Source organism: Bos indicus x Bos taurus, chromosome 1 (genome assembly GCF_003369695.1).
Source record: "Bos indicus x Bos taurus breed Angus x Brahman F1 hybrid chromosome 1, Bos_hybrid_MaternalHap_v2.0, whole genome shotgun sequence".
Lineage (NCBI taxonomy): Eukaryota > Metazoa > Chordata > Mammalia > Artiodactyla > Bovidae > Bos > Bos indicus x Bos taurus.
The window spans coordinates 135,177,921-135,195,005 of record NC_040076.1 but is presented as its reverse complement, the minus strand read 5'-3'; the positions used below and the strand labels follow the sequence as shown (position 1 = coordinate 135,195,005).

General features: G+C 38.6%; 1 protein-coding gene across 3 annotated transcripts in view; it reads right to left on the bottom strand.

The window, feature by feature from the left end:
* Positions 1–14,885, bottom strand: part of TOPBP1 (DNA topoisomerase II binding protein 1) — a 70,601-nt gene extending 55,716 nt beyond the window's left edge. The window contains exons 1-9 of one of the 3 annotated variants that reach the window (XM_027545746.1): positions 14,674–14,819; positions 13,924–14,014; positions 11,822–11,956; positions 10,977–11,140; positions 10,055–10,198; positions 6,053–6,234; positions 4,380–4,576; positions 2,776–2,955; positions 1,877–2,043 (exon numbers count right to left, since the gene is read on the bottom strand). In XM_027545746.1, the coding sequence (XP_027401547.1) occupies positions 1,877–2,043; positions 2,776–2,955; positions 4,380–4,576; positions 6,053–6,234; positions 10,055–10,156 (828 nt within the window). In that variant the 5' untranslated portion in view covers positions 10,157–10,198; positions 10,977–11,140; positions 11,822–11,956; positions 13,924–14,014; positions 14,674–14,819. Of the gene's footprint in view, positions 1–1,876; positions 2,044–2,775; positions 2,956–4,379; positions 4,577–6,052; positions 6,235–10,054; positions 10,199–10,976; positions 11,141–11,821; positions 11,957–13,923; positions 14,015–14,673 lie in introns of all 3 variants that reach the window. The other 2 variants (XM_027545727.1, XM_027545738.1) reach the window with 2 other exon arrangements.
* Between the last annotated feature and the right edge of the window lie 2,200 nt (positions 14,886–17,085).

Sequence of the window (17,085 nt, the reverse complement as noted above, 5' to 3'; positions counted from 1 at the left end):
ATACTGAAATACAGTTTTCATAGTTGATTAAACAAAAAAAATTAGGTCAAAGAGCTAAGCACAACGCTTTGAGGATGAAACATATTCAGTAACTTATTTTTAACCATCAATATGTGCACATGTGAGATGTGAGAGTTGGACTATAAAGAAAGCTGAGCACCGAAGAATTGTTGCTTTTGAACTGTGGTGTTGGAGAAGACTCTTGAGAGTCCCTTGGACCGCAAGGAGATCCAATCAGTCAATCCTAAAGGAGATCAGTCCTGAATATTCATTGGAAGGACTGATATTGAAGCTGAAACGCCAATACTTTGGTCACCTAATGTGAAGAACTAACTCATTGGAAAAGACTATGATACTGGGAAAGACTGAAAGCAGGAGAAGGGGATGACTGAGGATAAGATGGTTGGATGGCATCACCAACTCAATGGACATGAGTTTGGGTAAACTCTGGGAGTTGGTGATGGACAGGGAGGCCTAGTGTGCTGCAGTCCATGGGGACGCAAAGAGTTGGACATGACTGAGCAACTGAACTGAACGGAAATCAATTTAATCAATATTACTATATTGTATCTTCTTCTTCTCTATTTTACAAAATGGATCTTTTAAAAATGTCTTAATCTATTCCAAACTGCATTTATATCCCAAACTAAATAACCTCCATCACTAGATTACATTTTAACAAAAATGAGTAATCATACATTTCCTATAAGAATAATTAAGTCACATCCAGAATTAGTAGAGTCTAGATAAAAGATTACACAACACCTCCTATTCTATTAATAAACTGTTAAGTTTTAAAAGTATAGAAAGGAAGGTATTTTGCCCAATTTCCTGAAGATTAAAATAAGAAAGTTAAGTCTTTGCTTAACTTTAACTAGTTAAGTTAACTAGTTAACTAACTCCTTGAGAATTAGTGCATAGCCTATTCAGTCTACAAGCAAGAAATATACTAAGTAGTTCTAAAAAATATATAAGATGTTACCATCAAGGCATTTATTAGACAGTTACTCAGACACTAAAAAATTAAATAGCCCAAGAGATATTAAACAAAGTGGTGTACCTAATCTTTAGAAATACAGGCTTTGTGGAGTAAATGGCTAGTTACTTACTGTCTGTGAGATTCTGGACAAGAACTTTAATCCTCTGAGTTTCAGCCTCAATAATATCCATTTGAGTTATTTGTGGGAATTAAATGGGATTATATATGACATACTAACATGTATATGAAATAATCAGCACAGTGTCTCACTTATTATAAACAATAAATGACAATTATAAATAAAAATCCATTAAGTGGTTCAGAAACTAAATGGTCTCAAAATACAGTAGATAGGATTTCCCTGGTGGTCCAGTGGTTAAGAATCCATACTGCTAATGCAGGGGACAGGGATTCGATCCCTGGTCTAAAAAATCCACATGCCACAGAGTAACTAACTCTATTTACCCCAAACACTGAGCCTGTGTGCTACAACTACCGAAGCCTGTGCTCCTAGAGCCCAGGCTCTGCAACGAGAGAAGGCACTACAATGAACCACAGCCCCTGCTTGAAGCAATTAGACAACGCCTGATCACAGCAATGAAGATCCAATGCAGCCAAAAAAACCCCCACAGTACATGGGAAGATTAAGGTAGTTAGGAGGGTTCAAAGAAGATTTGAAAAATGATATGAAGTTTAATGGATGACATATAAAGGTACATCCCAAGCAAAGAGACCCTAATAGCTAAAAGACAAACACAGCCTAATGAGTGCATTTGCTTAGCTTGAGTGGTGGGCTTCTGTAGGTAAGGAGCAAGCCCAACTCTGAAGGGTCTTCAGAGTGAAGCTACAAGTACCAACGTGTATTATCGCTTAGTGCATTACATAATAAAGACATACCCGACAACCATCTAATAAATCTTCAGGTGCCTGAAATGCACTGATATCCAAATTTTCCAGATTTTCAATTGTAGGTTCCAGTTTGCTATTAACTGAATTACATATTGATTCATTTATGCAGCTTGCATTGATGTTGGAAATATGGCTGACATCTGAAAGAGTACGACCTACATATTAAAAACAAAGATGCATAAATTTATGGAAATAAAATAACTAATCACATATTTTCCTATAGGTGAACTTTTCTTATACCAGAAGAGCCATGAACAATCTCTAAAGTAAAATTTAAGTGGCTTTACTGAAATCTTGGGGGTCAAGTATGAAAAGGGAAAATGAATCTAATTAAGCTTCATTTTAATGAAAATATACTTAATATATTCTCTTAATAGTGACTGGCTTCCAATAAAAATCTGAAGTTGCTGACTTCAAGGTCCAGGAAGGTTATATTGGAAAAAAATTTGGTAACATTTGTAATATTGCCAACAACAAGTATACATGGTACTTCCAAAACAGAAATGTTTTTTAAATTTTATATGAATACAGATGATCTATAACAACTGTAGCAAACTAATAAAGAAATAGGACTAATATCCACATGCCAGTCAAGTTTTAAAAACTTAATTCCCTTAAGTCTTTATTAATATTATTAATTTCTTTAACTATCTTGTGCATTATATAAGGATATGAAAGAAAGTAGGTATTCATTAGAAAATGAAATAGCAGAAGTTCTGGACTAATTTTTTTTTAATATAATTTGGTTATATTATTATACAATTACACCTGGAAACAAAGTAAGAAAAGAGAGAATTCTCTACTGTATCTCATTGATCCTATTAACAAATCAATCCTTACACAGAAAACTGTCTTAAAAATGACTGCTTAATCCCAAAGAGACTTACTATCAATTGTGTTGATCTGGCCAGTAGGAGTTGAAGTATCAGGCATACTCTTTGCTTCTGATCTAGGCTCTGTCTTGTATATGGATTCATCCTGACAAAAACCTTTCTCAACACTGTCAAAAAACCACTGCGTGGTCACACAGTGTACATTCCATCTCTTGGCACATTCATATTTTTGACCTATTATGTCAATTAAAAAAGAGAGAAATGCAAGCCATTAAAATCCATCTTTGCAGAAATATTTATATGAAAGCTTATGAAAAAAATTCACCTGAAACAAAATTAAAATTACCAGCAATTACTCTTCAACGGTATGTTATACAGTGTATTAAAAGGCAATATATTAGGTTATTATCCAATTACATTTTATGTGTGTTGTGTTAAATACACATGCTATGTGAGGGGTTTATCTTTTACAAAATTGCAGAGACAGAAGCCATTACTGGGGTAACTGAAATAAAATTTCTGAATATAGCTTCCATCTCTTAAGTTCTTTAAACCAGCTTCTTAATCTGTAACATGTGGATAACTCACAGAATTTAGTGGTTTTACACTTTTCACTTTTAAACTAATTACTGTGTGTATATATACATATACATATATTTATGTGTATATATACTTCAATTCCTACTTAACACAAGTATTTAAATTGCTCTGACACTCTGAAGAAACCATTCTATCTAAAGCAGTTACTGCTCAGGAGACTCTGACCCTCAGTTTCATACTATAAGGAATAGGGTTAAGGGATAACAGTATATTTATAGTTTATAGAGATATATGAGGATGAATACGCTTAGATGGAAACAAAGGTGACATGATACAATAAAACATTTTGGAAAGTAGTTTCAAAATACATATTTCTAATATAAAATGTAAAAATTTTTTTTGCAATTACAGTTGTTCACAGTCACACCTAGGAAGAAAAAAACAACATTGATATCTAGGTAAAAACTCTCTGTGTAGGTAAAAAGAGACAATAAAAATGTTAATACAACTCTGTTCTCATCAATTTTTATATATTTTCAGAGAATCAGTAAAAATATTCTCCAGAATAGTTATAATGGTTATAGAATGCCAAAATTAATTGCAATTTTAAGGAACTCTTTTTCCTGGTAATATATTTTTCTTTTAGTAGTTTCATGTTCTTCAAGGTGTATCTTCAAGTTAAAATTTGCAGTTTACTCAGTAAGGATAATTCATTCAATTAAAAATGAAGCCAAGCCTTTAAAATTTATTATTAGAGGGCTTCCCAGATGGCTCGTGGTAAAGAATCTACCTGCCAATGCAGGAGACACAGGTTCAATCCCTAGTCCAGGAAGATCCCACATGCTGCGAAGCAACTAAACCCGTGAACCACAACTATTGAGCCTATGCTCTAGAGCCTGGGAACTGCAAGTACTAAAGCCCACATACCCTAGAGCCTGTGCCACTTAACTAGAGAAGCCACTCCAGCTGGACAGCAGCCCTTACTTGCTGCAACTAGAGAAAAGCCTATGCATCAACAAGACCCAGTAGAGCCAAAAATAAAGAAAAAAGAAATGTGCATGTTTATGAAATATCAGAAGTAAAAGATATTCTATCATCTATTTGGGAAACAGTTTTACCTTTTGGTTCTTGCACAATGAGGTGTGTACACTCATTCATTTTCAACTGTCCCATGTACTGTCCTCCATGCTTTACTGTTAGCTGCTGAACTGATTTCCTGTCTAAGGTACATAAGCCAGTCACACAGATTATGCAACCAAGAAAAATAGGACACTTGAAGTCTTCCATGTTTATATCAGTATATCTAGCTATTTTCCTGGGGAAAATGAACAAAACAAAACAAAAAACCCGTAAATTAAGATATCAAAATACCAGGTAGTTTAAACTTTATCAGAAGAATGACAAACAACAGAAGTAACACTAATGTTTTCCTCATTTTTTAGGAATTTGATCAATATTAAGGGAAACTGACAAGCACACTTAGAATTATACTAACTGCTCATCTAGCTCAAACCATGTCTCTAAAAAAATTAATGTTTCAGAGCCTCAAATAAAACTGTTTTAAGTGAAAAAATACATATATTTCAGTTAACTATAAATCCATGCTGGTCAAAGCAGTGCACTTTCCAAACTTGTAAGTCTAAAATTCTAACTAAAAATTCAAAGATTCTTTGGTTGCCTACTAAAAAGACAGACTTTTAATTCTTCCATTATACTATACAAATAATAAGCAAAGATTTTTGGCAGAATGCCAACAAAAATATCATCATTCTGCTGCCCTGGTAGGTAGATGTACTCATGAAACAGGCTAGGAATGATGATGATGCCAATATAGAGACATGTTTAGAATATGCTGGATGGTGCTGAAAGGAAGACTGGAAAATGCCTACTTAATTTAAACAGTGGTAACTAAATACGTATTGGTTGTTAATCGAATTCTAAGGGAGACTCAATTCTATCTTTTGAAATAGGCTCTAAGCTCTATGAGGCCAGGGATGATGTCTTGTTTTGCTCTCCAGTTACCTAATGCCTAGTTCAGGACAGGTACATAAAATGGGCTTAATTAACATTTACTGAATAATTACATCTCAGTTAATGGGTTATATATGTTTATATTCAACCTTAAATATGTTCCCTTTGGGAAGAAATACAAATACCAAAGTGGCTAAAATTTATTCTCCATCCTAACATGAGGGCTGGAGAAAGAAATGGCACCCCACTCCAGTGATCTTGCCTAGAGAATCCCAGGGATGGCGGAGCCTGATGGGCTGCCGTCTATGGGGTTGCACAAGAGTTGGACATGACTGAAGCGACTTAGCAGCAGCAGCAGCAGCAGCAACATGAGGGCATGGTATTGAAAGATAATGCAACATAAAAGCTACAGTTGCCACACAGATTCTCTCAACTATTTTATCATTGTTCACTGCTGAAAACAATTCTATTACCAAAGAATTTATTATCTCGTAGCAAATGTTAAGTCCATAGCCCAGTCTACCTAACAACTTATACCTTGATAATAAGAACTTGTAGATTATCTTTTGTTTTCATTGGAGAAAAGAGTAATGATCCAATTTTTGTCCCAAATAACAAATCCATCAGTTCAGTTCAGTCACTCAGTTGTGTCCAACTCTTTGCAACCCCATGAATTGCAGCATGCAAAAGCCTCCCTGTCCATCACCAAGTCCCGGAGTTCACCCAAATGGATACCATAAACCGCCCCCCATGAAAACCCATAATATGCCAAAATGATAACACTTATTCAAATCTAGAAAATATCTAAAATATCTCTTACTTCTCCTGTGACTTCTCCCAAAGTGTTTTTATCCAAGAGGGAAGCAAAATAGGTTTCTTTAGGTTTGCAGCAACTAAGTATTTTTTGCTACCAACTTCTCCTGCAATAAGGTGAGTTACTGATACGTTAAGGTCTCTGTATACGCGTCCACCCATCATTTGTACATATTTATGAACTTCTTCCTGTAGCCCCAAAAGAAAATTAATACAGAATCAAACAATATTTCTTCCATTTTTAAATACAATGTCCGATAAACACTGTTTGTTGTTCTTAGCTTGAACACACAAATATTTCTCATCACTACAAGTTAAATAATTCATGAAGTTATTTTTTAGAAGATAAATATAAAGTATAAATTTTAGAATTACCTTTATGCACGTTATTTTCCTATGTTTGTCTTTTGCAACTCCATGAATTTAACCATTTTTCTTCTACAGTGAACACTATATATTTTAATATACTATGAAGGACTGATGTTGAAGCTGAAACTCCAATACTTTAGCCACCTGATGCGAAGAGCTGACTCATTTTGAAAAGACCCTGATGCTGGGAAAGACTGAAGACAGGAGGAGGGGATGACAGAGGATGAGATGGTTGGGTGGCATCACCGACTCAATGGACACGAGTTTTGGGTAAATACCGGGAGCTGGTAATGGACAGGGAGGCCTGACATGCTGCAGTCCAGGGGGTCACAAAGAGTCGGACATGTCTGAGCGACTGAACTGAACTGATGCACATACTTAAAAATATACAAATGACATACTGAATATAGAAAAAATATGTGTAAATCTCAGAATCCTTTTTAAAAGATTAACTATGGTGGAAAAAGGTGACTCAAAGACAAATTTATTGATAATACAGAGAAAAAAGTGAGTTTCCTTTTAAAATCAAAACAAAAAATTTTAAGTAGCCAGTTTGCAATAAAAGAGTCCACTGCTTTCAATTTTGAAGAGAAAGCCTTTGACAAAATTCAACATGCATTTATGATAAAAACTCTCCAGAAAGCAAGCACAGAAGGAACATCAGTTCAGTTCAGTCGTGTCCGACTCTTTGCGAACCCATGAACCACAGCATACCAGGCCTCCCTGTCCATCACCAACTCCCAGAGTCCACCCAAACCCATGTCCATTGAGTTGGTGATGCCATCCGACCATCTCATCCTCTGTCATCCCTTCTCCTCCTGCCTTCAATCTTTCCCAGCATCAGGGTCTTTTCCAATGAGTCAGCTCTTCACATTAGGCGGCCAAAGGAACATACCTCAACATAATAAAAGCCATATATGATAAATCCACAGCAAACATTACCCTCAATGGTTAAAAATTGACAGCGTTTCCCCTAAAGTCAGGAACAAGACAAGGGTGCCCACTCTCACCACTACTATTCAACCTAGTTTTAGAAGTTTTAGCCACAGCAATCAGAAAAGAAAAAGGAATAAAGGGAATCCAGATTGGAAAAAGAAGATTGGTAAAAAAATCCAGATTGGTAAAACTCTGACTGTTTGCAAATGACATGACCCTATACATAGAAAACCTAAAGACACCACCAGAAAATTACTAGAGCTAATCAATGAATACAGTAAAGTTGCAGGATATAAAATTAACACACTGAAATCCCTTGCATTCCTATACACTAACAACGAGAAACCGAAAGAGAAATTAAGGAAACAATTCCATTCACCATTGCAACAAAAAGAATAAAATACTTAGGAATAAATCTACCTAAAGAAACAAACGGAGAAAGCAATGGCACCGCACTCCAGTACTCTTGCTTGGAAAATCCCATGGACGAAGGAGCCTGTTAGGCTGCAATCCATGGGGTCGCTAAGAGTCGGACACGACTGAGCGACTTCAGTTTCACTTTTCACTTTCATGCACTGGAGAAGGAAACGGCAACCCACTCCAGTGTTCTTGCCCGGAGAATCCCAGGGACGGGAGAGCCTGGTGGGCTGCCGTCTATGGGGTCGCACAGAGTCGGACATGACTGAAGTGACTTAGTATAGTATAAAGAAACAAAAGACCTATATATAGAAAACTATAAAACACTGATGAAATAAATCACAGATGACACAAACAGATGGAGAAATATACCATGTTCATGGATCAGAATAATCAATATAGTGAAAATGAGTGTATTACCCAAAGCAATCTATAGCAATCGCTATCAAGCTACCAACATTATTTTTCAGAGAACTACAACAAATAATTTCACAATTTGTATGGAAATACAAAAAAAACTCAAATAACCAAAGCAATCTTGAGAAAGAAGAATGGAACTGGAGGAATCAATCTGCCTGACTTCAGACTATACTACAAAGCTACAGTCATCAAGACAGTATGGTACTGGCACAAAGACAGAAATATAGATCAAAGGAACAAAATAGAAAGCCCAGAGATAAACGCACGCACGTATGGACATCTTATTTTTGACAAAAGAGGCAAGAATATACAATGGAGAAAAGACAATCTCTTTAACAAGTGGTGCTGGGAAAACTGATCAACCACTTGTAAAAGAATGAAACTACAACTCTTTGTAACACCATACACAAAAATAAACTCAAAGTGGATTAAAGATCTAAATGTTAAGACCAGAAACTATGAAACTCCTAGAGGAAAACATAGGCAAAACACTCTGACATAAATCACAGCAGGATCCTCTATGACCCACCTCCCAGAGTAATGGAAATAAAAGCAAAAATAAACAAATGGGACCTAATTAAAATTAAAAGCTTCTGCACAACAAAGGAAACTATAAGCAAGGTGAAAAGACAGCCTTCAGAATGGGAGAAGAGCAAGCGAAGCAACTGACAAAGAATTAATCTCAAAAATATACAAGCAGCTCATGCAGCTCAATTCCAGAAAAATAAACGACTCAATCAAAAAATGGGCCAAAGAACTAAACAGACATTTTCCAAAGAAGACATAGAGATGGCTAACAAACACATGAAAAGATGCTCAACATCACTCATTATTAGAGAAATGCAAATCAAAACCACAATGAGGTACCATCTCACGCTGGTCAGAATGGCTGCTATCCAAAAGTCTACAAACAATAAATCCCGGAGAAGGTGTGGAGAAAAGGGAACCCTCTTACACTGTTAGTGGGAATGCAAACTAGTACAGCCACTATGGAGAACAATGTGGAGATTCCTTAAAAAACTGGAAATAGAACTGCCATCAGATCAGATCAGATCAGTTGCTCAGTCATGACCCAGCAATCCCACTGCTGGGCATACACACCAAGGAAACCAGAATTGAAAGAGACACGTGTACCCCAATGTTCATTGCAGCACTGTTTACAATATCCAGGACATGGAAGCAACCTAGATGTCCATCAGCAGATGAATGGATAAAAAAGCTGTGGTACATATACACAATGGAATATTACTCAGCTATTAAAAAGAATGCATTTGAATCAGTTCTAATGAGGTGGATGAAACTGGAGCCTATTATACAGTGTGAAGTAAGTCAGAAAGAAAAACACCAATAGAGTATATTAACACATATATACAGTATTTAGAAAGATTGTAATGATGACCCCATATGCAAGACAGCAAAAGAGACACAGATGTAAAGAACAGACTTTTGGACTCTGTGGGAGAAGGCAAGGGTGGGATGATTTGAGAATAGCATTGAAACAGTATATTACCATATGTGAAACAGATCGCCAGTCCAGCTTTGATGCATGAGACAGGGTGCTCAGGGCCAGAGCACTGGGATGACCCTGAGGGATGGGATGGGGAGGGAGGTGGGAGGGGGGTTCAGGATGGGAAACACATGTACACCCATGGCTGATTCATGTCAATGTATGGCAAAAACCACTACAATATTGTAAAGTAATGAGCCTCCAATTAAATAAATAAAAAAAAGACATACAATATCATCTAGACTCTGTTACATGTCATAAGCACCAAATGCAAGGTCTTTCAAAACATCCCCTATACAGTGAAAAATTAAGTGTGCAAATATATATTGACGATAGTCCACTTAATACAGCAACACCTACCCTTCTGTCTTTTTCCAGGCTTGTACAGGACACGGTTACATCAGACATAACCATGTTATAAACTGGATGTTCAGCTCTTGGGACACATCGCTGGTGGTGCATACAAAATATGACTACTTGAGGACCAACAATTCTGCAACCAAGCTACAAAAACAAGGAAAGATTATTAAGTAGGAAGAGACGGTTTTAGAAAATTATATTTTGTAACACTGTATTTACCAATTCTTTAGAGAAGTTGATCACTGCAGAAAACCCACCAAATTGTTAAAAAAACAAACACATGTTATATAATTTCTCAGACATACCACACATTAACACACAAGCAAATCAAACAACGGAGGCTATCAAAAGAAATAAGCTCCAAAAGTTACACTCACTCTAAATTGCCATTAAAATTTTAATCTCCAAAACAAAATCTTAGCAATAGGGGATACTAGTAATAGCCTTATGCCATAATATTTAGGAAACATCTACCTTTACTGTTCAAATGAAGCACCCAGCCAATGAGGCAGTGAAGTGTAAGAACCCAAATAATTCCCCTCTAAAATACCTATTATGCTACAAAAAAAGCATAACCCTAGGTAGTTTCTACATTCGTTTTTAAACACTGTTCACAACTCAGTGTTTTTCCAAGAAAGGCCCACAAAAACTTCTCGTAAGGTATCACTTTCATTGATAACTGAGAAAAGTTAACAATCTTGCTCAACATCAGCACATCCAGGCCAGACTAAAAAGCCTACAGTTGCCAAAGTTACCAAAACATAACTGATGTAAATGTCTACAGGGTAAATGTCTATTTCTATCTTTTTGGTCAGTCATAAGAAAACTGAGTATTCAATGCTATTGCTTCTATCTGACAAGAGGTGTTATTTCCAAAAGGAGGGTAAGACCAATAATGCTTTTGGCAAACATGGGCACAGACCTTCCATATACTGTATAGTACTGCATCTAGCTACTCTTCTATGTTTTCTTCTCCTTCAAACAAGAGTCACTTCTTTGTAATTTGGATGGAATTATAGCCAGTTTACTTTTATTTCAATGCTTCTCTCTTGTCCAGACACCAAAAAAGTAATGAGTCAGTAGACTCTAGAATCAACAAAAAGAAATAAGATGGCTCAATGATATATTAGCAATGCTCATCCCCAATTCGCTTCCTTTTAGCATATAAGTTTTCATACCCTATACAAAGCACAGGTACTAAAATTCAAGAGCACACAGTAAAGACAGTAAGGAAACAAATCCTTTCTTACTCTACAATCAAACTGGGTTTAAGTACATTAGAACTTCATCAGTAAATACTTCATTACTATAGGGTTAAATTATACTTAGTGAGGTTAAATTCCCTGAAATATAAAAATCACATATTAAGCAAAGTCTGTTCTGTGCTGTACTTAGTCTCGTTCAGTCGTGTCTGACTCTTTGTGACGCCATGGACTGTAGCCCGCCAGGCTCCTCCATGAGGATTCTCCAGGCAAGAATACTGGAGTGGGTTGCCATGCCCTCCTCCAGGGGATCTTCCCAACCTAGGGATCAAACCCAGATTTCCTGCATTGCATGTGGATTCTTTACTGTCTGAGCCACAGGGAAGCCCAACCAAAGCCTACTGGAACATAATTACACTTTAAAAATACTATTCTGATCTTTCAAAACCAAAAGATTCCTCTCAATTCATAATATACAAAATACATGATGACCAGTAAAGAACTTATGTCCAGCAAAAACAAACCAAAAACAGTACCTGAAAGAACACACTAAAAGTTAGCAAACCTTTTTGAGATGATCAAAGGCATCACCACTAAAGGGGTCACAGATATACAGTGATCTATCATTCTCCTTTATTTTCAATGCCTCTTCTTCTGTAATAATCTGAAGATATTCTTCTGATTGGAACTCTTTTATTGACTGAAAGAAAAAATAAGAATGCATATGAAATTATTCACCTGTATTTATGTCCTATGAACTCTTATCTTCAAAATCCATCTCAAATCCAGCCTTCTTCCTATCAAAAGGAACCATAATCTCTCACGGGGCCTGTGCAGGAGTCTCCAAAGGGGTTCCTTCTCATCCTTTGCCCTAAATCTATTCTCCACACAGCAGCTACTAATCTTTTCAACAATACAAATCAGGTCATGTCACTCTGGTCAAAACCTCCAGGAGCTTCCCACCACACTCAGAATAAAATCCTCATTTCTTACAATCACCTACAAGACCACAGAGTCTGGCCCTTGCCTGTCTCTGTCTTCCCATGCTTACTTCTTCCTCTAATCCCTTTTGCTTACTCTTCTCTAGCCACTCATGCTTTCTTTCCAGACCTGGAACAAGCTAAGTATGACCTCATTTAGAGGTTTTGCTTTCTCCCCCTGCTACCTGGAATACTCTTCCCCCAGGACTTCACCTGACTTGTTTCACTTCAACCGCATCTGCTCCCATGTCACTTCCTCAGAGATGATTTTCCTGACCCCACTTTTCTAAAATATTCTTTCCCAATTTTATGAAGAAAGTAACACAGATGTAGTATTATGTATACTAGCATATATAATATGTATAATATTATATATACATACATACACACTGTTTTTGTCTCTCTCCCTTGTAAGAAGAACGTTTCATGATCTATCTTGTTTGGCAACATATCCTGGCTCCCAATAAGCACTCAAATATTTTAACAAATTTTGAAGTCCTTTCATTAAATACTTAGGGTGATCCTTTTAAAACGAGTAAGTCAGCTCATAATACTCTTCTGATTAAACTCCCCTAGTGGCTCTCCATCTCACCAGAAGAAAAAGCCAAAGTCCTTAAAAGAGACCACAAGGCCCTCATTACTTCTTTATTTTACTCTCTGAAGCAAACCTTAGCATTCATCCCACATCTCCTGTTCACACTACACTTGAGCCACAATAAAGCAGGACAGTCACTGCAAGCACCTTCCCAGGGCCTGTGCATGATTATCCCCTCTGCCTGAAACTGAAACCTTCCCCACATATTCACATGGCTCATTATCTCACCTCCTTCAAGTGTTTGCAAATACCAACTTCTCCACAAAATATATCACACTATATTTAAAATAAATTGTAAACTTCCCTTCTTCCTTAACAAACATCTTCTGGAATGTTTTAACTTGTTTCCCATTTCTCCTCCCACAGCACTTTGCACCTTTAACATACTATATAGTTCACACACTTATATATCTGATTAGTTTATTTCCTCTAGCTAGACCAGAATGTAAACTCTGAGAAAGTATGGATCTTTGCCTGCTCTCATTATCTAAACCACTGTGTATCCCAAGTATTTGAACAGTGCTTATCGGATGATGAACACAATAATTATTTGCTGAATGAATGAACTTTAAAGAAAAATGTGCTACAAGTGTTTCTTAAACATACATAAGATCTTGTTAAAAAGTAGATTCCAGTTGGTAAGTCTGAGTTGGGGTCCAATTTCTCAGGCCACGGTGATGCTACTAGGGGAGACACTACCCCTACATCCTCCCACATGAAACTATATAATGAAACATAGTTTTAACAATTTACAAAAACAAAAACTGAAGTGTAACCAATATATGACTACCTCAAGTTTTTTCAACACACAAAGGTCTATGGTTAGTAGACAAAAGAAAACTACTTAATTTCTAAGACTAGTAGGCCCATTACTTTCAATATAAAAGTCAGTAAAGACTTCAAGCCCCCCAAAATACATGATATACTAATATCAATTCAAAAGTGTGTTAACAATGAGATATCTACGAATGTAGACTAGAGTAAAACTATTATGAAAATAAAATAACCATGACTAAGACATAAAAGGCCTAAGTCAAAAACACTAGAAACAAGAAAATGAATTCACAGCAAGACATTGTCAAGTAGTCTTACCTCAAGAGCTTCAAAAAAACATTCAGAATTGTCTGAAGACTTTAAAAACTTCACAAAAAACGGTTCTTTGTCATTTTTGGACATTTCTGAACTGTCAAAATAAAGGAACCATTAACAAGAGCAAAAACACATTACATATAAAGTTAAAGGTTTAAAGCACCTGTTTTTCTGCGCAAATAAGAATGCCGAAGGACAAACATTCTGGTCTTGCCCTTGAATTCGTTTACTATGGTTTGTAGGAAACAGTGGAATGTGGACAAAATCAAGGGAAAAGATGACAACAACCAGTCTTCGTAAATCAAAATACGAAATTAATGTTGCTAAACTGAATTCATCCAGGACCTTTGCTCTGGAGCTCTAAGTCTCCTAAGCCGATGGCCATTCAATTTCATTTAGCCTGAGAATGCTCAGAACGATTAAGGTCCCTGAGGTCATCTGCGGCCCTCGACATAGGTTAAGCCCTCACTAAATGAACTTTAAATATAAACATGAAAGCCAGCCATCCAAGTTAGGGCCCTAAAAGGCCAGACGCTCTCGCTCCCCAGCTGCCAGGGAAAAGTCCGATTATCGGTCCAGCCCCAGTCACGTGCTCTCTGGTGTCCCATCCACCGGTCCGGGGGCCGGTTACAAGGTCCGGAATCCAGGGCCCCTAAGGCCAGAGGCGGCGTCGAGGACCCCTCCCCCGCCCCGCCTCCCCACCCCCTCACGACGTGAGGAGGGAGCTGGGTGCTCACTCTGAGCTTCACTCACCTCGGTGGAGCCAGGGGATCTCCGGCCGGCGAGTAGGGGGCCGCGCGGCCCGCGGGACTGCGGCTGGGGTCGGGCGCCAGCCCGGCGCACACCCGCCGCACCTAGCGGCGCCCCCGACCAAAGCAAACGCAGACCCGGAAGTTGCCGAACCGCGAACCGACTTTCGCGCCAACCGCGCAGTTGTGCCCGTACCTTCCGGCGGAAGTGACGCTACGACAGCTGCGGGGGGCGGAGGGCGGAGACGAAAGAAAGCGGCGGTAGCGGTTGGTTCCCACCCGGAGGCTAAGGTGTTACAGGGAGGCTGTGGCAGAAGCTTGGCTTGGGAGCTGGAAGGACGGGTTTTGCCTTTGCTGGGAATTGGCGAAGCGCCGAGGGCTAGGGCTTTGAGGCGGCGGATCAGAGGTATCTTAGAGCAGGAGTTCGCTACTCCAGGGCCAGGGAAGGTTAGTGGTGGAAGCAGAGCCGCTCCCCCATTTCTCGCGTTGCCGCCTGAACTGCCGAGCTCCCCCTGCCCTGGGAAAAATTGTCTTCTACTAAACCGGTCACTAGTGACAGAAAATATTGGGGACTGATGCCTCAGAGCAGACCCTAACATATCCAAAAAAATAAAGACAGGTAAAAGAGGGTTTCTTTAATAAATACTTTATGCCGAGACACCATATGTTATCTAAAACAACTCTGGGAGGCAAATACTGATTCGCATTTTACAGATGTAAAAACTGAGGCTTAGGGAAATTAAATGAAGTGTTCGAGGTCACAGTAAGTGGTAGAAGTTTAAGACTGCACCCAAGTCTTTTTGTCTCCATGGACTGGTGGACTGGATTATTTTCCTCCAGTATAGCCCAAATGTGCTCACCAACTACAACAGCCAAGTGTCTTAAAGGAAAGAAAGATGTCAGGATGACGTGAATTACACGCCTGGTGCGTAGGGGGTCTTTGCCAACTTTAGTAGTGCCCTCTCCAGGACTAACACCCCATTCTCCTACCTCACTACTCCCACCCCGTGAGCATCTCATTTTTTTCTCTGTAGCTTCCCAAGTGTTGGGCAGATTGTGGGATGGAACCTAATGTTCAAATGGAAAAGGTATGGGGAGAGGAGGCGAAATAGGATTGTAGATTCTCTAGTTGTTGATAGCCAATGACAAACTGCTTGGTCAGCGTTTCTCCTCATTTTATTCTTGACTGTTGAGAGAAAATCATGACTTGAGTAACCTGAGAGTTTAATGATCTGTACCTTGGTTTTTTAAATGTCTAAAGATGGTAGACAGCATCTTGGGTCAAAGTGTGTGAACATTTAAGTGGAAGGTGAGTCAGAATCAGAAACACTGGGACTGAAAGGCCTGTTGTCAGGGAGGAGGTGAGGAAAGCCTTACAGATACATCAAAGTTACTACACTTGTTTAAAAAAAAAAATGAGAGACAACCTTGCCACAATTCACTGTGAAGGAGCAAATCTGAGCTGATATAATAATTACTATTTGTGGGGTGAGTGACAGTGGACACAGGGCTCCTGCTCACTCTGCTGGGCAGTCCTCTAGAAAATGGTCATTGTTGGCCACTGTCAACTTTAAAAACTGCACAACCTAAGAGTGGCGAGTTAAGTTTTATTTGGGGGCAAAATAAGGACAGATATTACTTTGCCAACAAAGGTCTGTCTAGTCAAGGCTATGGTTTTTCCAGTGGTCATGTATGGATGTGAGAAGTTGGACTGTGAAGAAAGCTGAGCACCGAAGAATTGATGCTTTTGAACTGTGGTGTTGGAGAAGATTCTTGAGAGTCCCTTGGACTGCAAGGAGATCCAACCAGTCTGTCCTAAAGGAAATGAGTCCTTGGTGTTCATTGGAAGGACAGATGCTGAAGCTGAAACTCCAATACTTTGGCCACCTCATGCAAAGAGTTGACTCATTGGAAAAGACCCTGATGTTGGGAGGGATTGGGGGCAGGAGGAGAAGAGGACAACAGAGGATGAGATGGCTGGATGGCATCACTGACTCGATGGACATGAGTTTGAGTGAACTCTGGGAGTTGGTGATGGACAGGGAGGCCTGGCGTGCTGTGATTTATGGGGTTGCAAAGAGTCAGACACAACTGAGCGACTGAACTGAACTGAAGGACAGAAACAGTATGGATGTAACAGAAGCAGAGAAGGCAAGAATACACAGAAGAACTATATAAAAGAGGTCTGGAAGACCCAGATAAGCACTATGGTGTGGTCACTCACCTAGAGCCAGACATCCTGGAGTGTGTGGTCAAGTGGGCCTTAGGAAGCATTACTACAAAGTGGAGGTGATGGAATCCCAGGTAAGCTATTTAAAATCTTAAAAGATGATGCTGTGAAAGAGCTGTACTCAGTGTGTCAGCAAATTTGGAAAACTCAGCAGTGGCCACAGGACTGGAAAAGGTCAGTTTTGAT